Here is an 8879-nt window from a genome sequence, read left to right on the forward strand (position 1 = left end):
GCATTTTGCACACATTTGCTCCTCATCCTGTGACTTGATTCTGATTTATTTCGTTTTGTATTTTTATTTATTAGAAAGGTATATTCTGTTCTAATTTAATTTAGTAAATTAATTGTTTATTTTTTCGGTGCATCGATGTTGTGCTGTAGGCTGGCCTGCTCGCACAGGTAATTTAGCCGATTTAATTTGATTTGCATGTGAAATGCAAATCTGCAGTGTGGCCTTTCTGGAGTTATTTATGTTATTTCTTAGTTTTATTGATCAAAAATGTTTTTATACATTTTCTTCTATATCTTTGTGTGATTTTCTGTACATCGTGGCTTTGAAACGTTAAAGCCCCGCCCCCAGCCCCACCCCCATACACATGATTCGACTATTAGTCGAATATAGGCAAGACATGACGATTCTGATTCGACTATGAAAATCCATAGTCGGGGACAGCCCTAATTCAAACCATCTGAATGTTGCTATTATTGCTCATTTGCCAGGTTACAATCACATTCTGTAGATCTGTTAGCCCAAAAATTGCATTGCCATGATTTAATTCAGACTAAGGACATATTAAAAAAAAGACATGCCTTCATGTTCACTATCTGTTTTAGTCCGAAATCTGAAATGAAACTTTCATGTAATGTAGAAGTACTAAGAAGTCCCACATAAAGTTATTTTTATACACACAAGTCCACAGATCCTGTTTACATAAAGTTTGTTTTGTTTTCTCCGTTTTGTCATCTCTGGTTGTATTCCTATCACAGGTTACGCATGGATTACCCAGAATTCCTGCAGGTGGTGACTTTTTTTTTAAAAAGCTTTATTATTTGGCTCCTCTTCTCTTTTCAAGCCTACTCATCTATGGGCACCATCTCTACAGTGTGTGGAGGTCCTGGATGATGATGATAAGAGGAGTGTAGAGAGGAGATCAGTGTGTTGATTTGAAGAAAATCCTCTTGAAAATGGCATGAGGATAAATAGCCCTATCTCACTCCACAGGTCCCATCTTTCAAAACAACTCAAAGGAAGTTGATATCGGATAAGATTTGCCTCTCAATGTAAAGATGGCAATCTTTGTACTCAAACCCTTCATGCCTTCATGCCACTCCACATAACAGATTAGTCACTGAGTATCATCCTGAATGAAACTGTGCTTCTGTGGTGACTCAGAGCCTATTGTTTAAGGGTGAGGGATTTTGCCTGTAAGCCAGATAAACAGTGACGGTTCAGATTTTTTGATATATTTTATATATAAATAATGTAATGTGGCAACGTTACTTCCATTAGTGTGTTATTTGGGTTGTAGCTGCAACAATAGAGATGCTATAAAAAATAAACTGGACATTGATAGATCTGTTTTCCACTACACTACTACCAGACCAGTGTAAATCACTGTGCAATTCTTGTGACTTTAAGTACTTCACAACTCTCAATTTGACATTAACATACCGTTGGATATACTTAGTGAAGTTTTTTATGCATGTATCTATTTATAACAACCGATATTCAATATTTAATTGTGCATTACCATTCCTTATATTTTTATGTTTAGATTACATTTGGCATTAGGGATGTGCTCGAAGCCGAATACTGTGTTCGGGAAGGAAATGACACGTTCTACGGAGCCCTTAAAGGAACAGGGTGATGAAAAAAAAAAAATGAGATGGGAAGAAAAATTATATTTCAATGATTTTGCGTTTTCTCGCAATTATATAATTGGGTATATTGTATATAATCTGCGGGTATCAGGCAGCCACTATCTATATGCGGGATATTGAAATTGCTTTTGAATGCACGCTTGCTTTTTACTTTCACTTTCAAATGTGCGATCACACATACTCTGTGTATAGGGAGCGTCAGTACTGACCACACATTTTACAAGATAAGATATTTCTCAATGACACTCAGGATCTGCTGCACATTAAATCCTCAGACAGCGTCCTGTCGGTCCTCTCTCCTTACTATCTTTGCGTGATAAGTGAAATCTGATGTACTGTAATATAAGCGACTACCACAGCAAGCCTAACCATGTCCCTTTAGGGGCTCCGTAGAGTGCGTTACTCATTTTCCGTGCCTTTCCGAATTCACAATTAGGCTTAGAGCACATCCCTATTTGCATCTAATGCTTACTTAATCTTTAATAACTCTAATAATATAAAAACATTGTTAGATATAGTATTTAGCAAATCTTAAAATAAATATCCAGTTTCATAGCACATTGTAATGACATGATGCCTAAATTCGTTCAATTCAATTAGTTTAAAATACATTTTAAATTTAGATATATATATAAAAAAAATTGTTTTTTAAATATAGATAGATAGATAAAAAGATATAAAACTTGAAATACAAATATTATACTTTATATCAAAATAACTGTGTGTGTGTGTGTATATATATATATATTAAAGCACACAAACGTATATATGAATTCATTTAAATGGCAATGAAAATGACTTATTAATTGCCATTTAAGTGAAATTACTGAACTTAAATATACAAGCTTGATAAAAATGATCATTCTAGAAGAAAATTTCAGATGGCACTTAGAGGCTTTTGCATCTGAACTCTTCAAATGTATGTGTATTTTTCTTAGCATTAGTATCCTCTATTTATTGGTTGACCATAACATGACAACAATTATTCTACCGATCCAAAATTTTCATAAGGGTGCATCCCTAGTGATGGAAGTTTGTTTATTTGCTAGTGAATTCACCCAGGCCCCGTGTTCTTCTCGACTGTGAAGAATTCAGCCATATCATCACTCGCATCAGGGCGATGCAGTTTGTCAAGCCCTCTTGTCAGCTTTTGCGGAGCTGCATTTATGGGGCATATCTTTTTGCGCCTCATTGCGGCACCCGCTGATGGAGGTCTGGCATTGCCACAGAAGCGGGTCAGATTAGGGGGGCATGACTCATTGTCCTGCCCTGATCTATAAGAGACCCACATCTATGACTCATAATCCAGTTAATCATCACGTAGAGACGCGTTACGGCCTCTGATTTGTCGCTCTGAGGGTCAGTGTCCTCACGCGCATCATAGCCAAGGACAAGAGGGGCTCTTATAATCTCATTTGGATTGAGAAATGAAGTCGGAAGTCGTGTGATACGTTTTTTGGAGTTTGGAACAATGATTTTATGCCGTATATGATCCCCGTTCCTGTTTTAATTAATCTGCTGACCGTGCCAAGTGGGTCAAAATAGTTGTCAGAGTCGCTTTACCCCAAATCACTATTTTCAGGTTTCAGTTCATTTTCAGTTCACGTTTGGTAATGCAATAGGGCACGTGACCTTTCCCTGTTTAGGTTACTTTAAAATGTTGACGACATGAACAAGCAAATAGTTTTTCCTTTCTGAGCCCCCCAGGCTCATAAAACTGCCTTCTTGTTTGCGGAAGCAAGTCTACATTCCCGGTCTTTTCCAGAGAACAGCTCTGACATTCGAGGAAAGCCCTCTCTGCACTCCGGTGTAGCGTTTCCTGCCAGAGAGCCTGAAAGCTCAGGCTTGGTGAGAGCGCGTGCCCAAGCCCCCGTCTATTTTTAGTCGCCTTCTTCTCCCACAGTGGTCGTGGTGTTTGCGGAGTGTGGTGTTGGGACCGAGGCCCACATGGGAATCATAATGATGCAGTGTTTTCATCTCCCTCCGCATGTTCAGATAGGGATTGTTTAAACAGTATCCTGAGCTGGGAACGGGTCCCATGACAACTCTACAAATATTTACCAGCCACACACTGCAATAAGGTTTTTTTTTGTCTGCAGGCTACCTTTCCGTGTTTTTCTTTCACTTGCTCTTGATTGTTGTTGTCTTTTTGTTTTGTTATCTTCTTATATAAGGAGAACTTTGACTTAGGAGAAAGAAAAGTACAGAGGCATGAAAGCACATCTCCTTTCATCCTGTCAGTTTCTGGATGAAGAGTATAAGTCTTCTCTGGATCATTAAGAGCAAATGTGTGAGGAATGCAGCATTAGTGCTTGCTTATTCAGATTCACTTCAGGTCTTCACAGTGCTCTGATGCCAAGCACTAACTTTAGCATGGCTTTTTTTTATGTCCTAAAATTCATTCAGATGTTCAGTTGTTAGCTCTGTCAGTGACTATAAATGAATCACCCAAAAAAGAGACTTTAAAAAGATAATCAGATGAGATACAGAAACAAATATTATGAAATATGAGCTCAAGCACTCATTTTACCTACAGTGATGCTGTCCAACAGCGACACCAGCAGATGATGTTTCTGGTGGAGGTGGGACTCAAATTAATAGGGCACCTTTGGACCTGTGACTCATGACATCTGTGTTTACCATGGATTTGTTTATTTAATGGTCTGAAAAGATATATATACACGTGTAAACTACTATTCATACTACCGTTCAAAAGTCTTGAAAGTTCTTGAAAGAAGTCTGTTATACTCACCAAAACAGTAACAACTGTATTATTGTGAAATATTATCGCAATATAATATAACTGCTTTCTATTTGGATACATTTTAAAATCTAATGTATTCCTGTGATCAAAGCTGAATTTTCAGCATCATTACTCCAGTCTTCAGTGTCACATGATCCTTCAGAAATCATTCTAATATGCTGATTTGCTGCTCAAGAAACATTTCTTATTATTATCAGTGTTGAAAACTGTTTGCTGTGTAGTACTTTTGTGGAAAAGGTGATATATTTTTCTCAGGATTCATTGAAAAATAAGAAGTTAAAAAGAACAGCATTCATGTGACTAATAGAAATCTTGTGTAACACTATAAATGTCTAGTGTGACTTAAAAAAAAAAAATCATAGTATTAATGCCCAGGATATTTAGAGTTGATTTGCATATCAGATTTGAAGCAAGGTCATGGTTTACTGATGAAAGGAGCCGCATTTGAAATGTCCATCTTATCTGCTCCATAGATGATGGGAAGATCTTCCATGGAAGTGGAGTAGGTGACCAGTTTGGCCCTCGCTGTTTCGAAGGGGACATCATGGGCTGTGGAATTATGTTTCCTCGCGACTACGTGCTGGACTGTGAAGGTGAGAATACACACGTGGTGCTCAATAAAAGAGATGAGAAGAAATTTCCTACTGCCAATTCATACTTTGATCCATTTAGCATGCTTGTCAAGACTGTAGTCCAAGTTTTTTAGATGTCCATCCAGCTCAACGTGTTTCTCTGTTAGATGAAATTGACGACTGGGATGCTGCTGATGTAAGACCAAAGCATGGGCGTGTCGAAAACTTACTGTATTTGAATGATGAAGATGAGGAAGAGGGAGATGACCCAGAACAAGAACATGAGGGCCGGAAGGTTATGGTGAGTGTGTATATATATATATTGAAAATTCAGCTTTGCCATCAAAGGAATAAATTGGGTCTAAACCGGTTTGATCTTGTCCACTTTTGACCACTTCCAGAAGTAGTCAAAAACACATTCGACCGGATTATGCTTTCGTAGTGTAAACGCTCATGTGGTCGAATGTGTTCGAACAGCCACAAAAGACTGTCTACTCTCCGCCTACTGAGCTAACGCTAAACAGTGCGCTAGCCAGACGGGATTTAAACTTTGTCGGCTGAAGAGCCAAGTTTGGTTTGAAGATGAAAAACGAACCAAGCACAATGTTCTCTCATCATTCCTGATTTCTAACACACACTCACAGCGTTCAGCTGGTCTTGTGGCTGTCAGAGAAGTAACTAAAGCTGATGCTCTCCGTATATTTCATCTCCGGGCACGTTCATATGTAAATTGAAGAAATCAAGACAGAAGTGGTTGAAAGTGGACGAAAGAGACGGATCAAAACACCAGGTGTAAACGGGAATGTGTCTCCCTCGTCTACTTGTGATCCGATCGACCAAAACACATCTTAACACCAGGTGTAAACAGGGCCAAGGTCTCCCAGTGGGACGCTAAACGATCAAGACTGCTAGGTGCCAAAAATTGCACCGCACGACTCTGTAATCAACCAGTTTCCGGCCGTCGTCTGGTCAGTTTTCACCCCACTGGGTGAGGCTTGCTTCCATGCTTGTGCAAGATTATGGATGACCTCGCTGTCAAACTCTCTCATGAGAGCTGTCTTTTGAGGGTACAGGATATCCCAGATGTGGTCAAGACGAATAAGCTCGTAGATATTTCAGTCACTCGCCTGGAAAGGCTTATTGGAAATAAAAGAACACAGGATACCCTCAAAAAACAGATGTTTGCTAAGTGTTTTCTTGTGCTCATGTCGTGTCCTGAAGTAGCCAGAGTTTTGGCACTAGCGTGCACCAGGACTGTCTGATACCCTGTACCTATGGAAATGCTGACTCACTCTCTTCCCTCTCCAGCTGTGGAAATGCTGACTCACTGTCGCCCCTCTGTGCTCATCTAGGTGTTCTTCACCCGGAACGGCAAGATAATCGGCAGGAGGGAGGTGGTGGTCCCGGTCGGAGGGTTCTACCCCACCATCGGGATGCTCAGCAGCGGGGAAAAGGTGAAGGTGGACCTCCATCCACTCAGCGGATAATAAACCAGGAACTTCGCACATCAGCCAGACTCACCCACAAAAGAGCTAGAAACTTATGCTGAGATTTCTGTTATTTCTTTATCTCTGAAGGCACTTCAAAAAAAGTTTAACCTGTCTAACACGTTCACTCCAGTGCATGTCTCGCGGTAGAACATATCTACAGCGTTCACCTCGGCTTAAAAACGGTTTACTGTGAAACCACAAATGTTTAATATTAGGCCTCAAAAGAACTGTTTAAATGGTGACTGAAAGAATATTGTACCGAAGATACATTTAGTTTATTAAAAATGCATAGAAAATATAGAATTATATATTTTTAATGTACTTGTACATATGTAAATGTATGTATTGGCTGCTACACAAACATTTATTTTGCTAAATCAATCATGAATATTAATAAACAGAAGGACACCCTAGAGAAAGTTAAAGATTAGGCATGAGCGGGGTTAATAATTATGAATTATTATAATATTGTTCAAATAACTTCACAGTTTTCCACAAGCACTCCCTTCTCACAAATGACTTGTGAAGGTGATGAAAGGTCGTTTTTTTTCTTATTGTGATTTGTTTGAATGTCATATTTAATCAAGTGCCATTTTTTTGCTGTAATTTCTGTCTGAAAATGAGCGGTTGAGGGGATTGTGCTTGCCAGTAAATAGCATGAATTAATTGCTAATTGCGATGTCAGCGGAGGCAAGTTGTATTGTCTCCGGTTGTATATCTTACACGGTCATCAGGAAACGCCATACAGAAGCTCAAGACCAGAGAGCGGAAGACAACACACCGCGTCGGCTACTCTTTGTGTATCTGTCTACGAATGCATCTTTACAAATCAATTGAAGTTCTTTAAGCCTTCATTCTGTAAATGTAGAATTTTACTTTAGTTTGTGGACGTTTTATCAGATGTTTCAGGGCGTTGGAGTCAGGTTGTTTATTCAGGCATAGTCCACTGTAACGTGAACTCGTCCGGTTCACAAATGCCACAAGCACTTTAGAGATGTCAACTTAAGCTGGTAGTCGGATGGGCGAGCGGCCATGATGCCGCCCTCCAGACTTGTTGCATTTTGCACACCTCGCTGTTGCAATAATGCGCTTCCTCTTCTGTTCTGTTACATATCACTTATGGAACAAAAAGCTTTCATATTACATACGTTGCCAAATTTAATATCTTAATTTTGTCCCGTTCAGAATGGGTTTTCCTTCTTGTTTTGTATAAATGGAATCTTTCAGTGATATTAAACTTTTCTCTATATTGCCCTAATTTAGGTGCCTCGGTTTCATAAGTTGCATCCTTCAGTTCACTAGCCGAATGTCAGGACATTGGTTGTGTTTGCTTACTGCAGTGTATACTCTGTTTATAATTAAGTGATTGTGTTCATTGGCTGCTGGAAATGGAAGCTCAAGATGAGTGCATTGCATTATGGGACACAGCACCCAGTGCAGTGTGCACGTCTTGCCATTTTTAGGGGTGTTCTATGCATAAATGTTAATGCTATGCACAGTATACTGAAGAAATGGAAATGGTATGCTATTCTGAATATAGCCATAATCATATCTGACACATTGGTTTTCAAAGGGCATCATTGAATAATGGGCTTCGGTTTATTCATTTGAAAGATTATCGGTGGTTTATAATCCTGCATGTTTATCATAGACTATTCGGCAACATTTGTTTGGAAATATATTCTGTGAGAATCATGCGGTTGTTAATGAAAAGAAGCATCTCTTTAGAGAGAGGAATGGAACTCACAGTGAATTAAAGCTCTTCCATTTAGTGGTGAAATGAATATTCCAGATCAGATCATTTAACATAAAGAATTGCTTGTGTTCCAGACATAAATTGACAGCACAGGGAAGCCAAAACCAAATACCTCTATCAGTTAAGCTTATTCAAAAAGCCAAGCGGTTGTCCTCTCCAAGATCATCTGAATTCTTCGACTGGAATGTGGTTGCTTGGCGCATAAATAGGTGATGATCGTTTTGGGTTCACAGTCTTACTAAATGGAGATTTGCGTTGAAGATGTTATGTTGTTTTACTTGTAGCATGCACTCTTTTGCTAATGTGTAAATAATAAAGACATAATTATTTCCACACAAACTACTTGGGTTGCAGTGAAATTCCTTTTTATACATTTTCATGTTCGCACTTTTCAAATAAACTTTAACCCATTTGATCCCACTAGATAAATTGTATGTATTGTGTACATATAAACACACACACATATACATAACTTTACTATCATGCAATATTTATATGCAGTTTTACGAGACTGATTTTCACTGTAGTTTCCCAACTTCTTACAATTGCTACCAAAAAAAATTATCTTTATAAAAACTTTTTAAAAAGGCTTGCCATTAGCCAATACATATGCTCACTTTGCTGGGAACAAATATTGAATTAATTGTA

General features: G+C 38.7%; 1 protein-coding gene across 2 annotated transcripts in view; it reads left to right on the forward strand.

Moving 5' to 3' along the window:
* The window catches only part of spryd3 (SPRY domain containing 3), a 48390-nt gene extending 39820 nt beyond the window's left edge, over window positions 1-8570 (forward strand). For both annotated transcript variants that reach the window (XM_082146239.1, XM_082146240.1), the window contains 3 exons: window positions 4887-5006; window positions 5153-5286; window positions 6338-8570. In XM_082146239.1, coding sequence (XP_082002365.1) covers window positions 4887-5006; window positions 5153-5286; window positions 6338-6472 — 389 coding nt within the window. In that variant the 3' untranslated portion in view covers window positions 6473-8570. The remainder of the gene's footprint in view (window positions 1-4886; window positions 5007-5152; window positions 5287-6337) is intronic.
* Window positions 8571-8879: the final 309 nt, after the last annotated feature.

The sequence above is a fragment of the Leuciscus leuciscus genome (assembly GCF_965113295.1).
Source record: "Leuciscus leuciscus genome assembly, chromosome: 18".
NCBI classification, from domain to species: domain Eukaryota; kingdom Metazoa; phylum Chordata; class Actinopteri; order Cypriniformes; family Leuciscidae; genus Leuciscus; species Leuciscus leuciscus.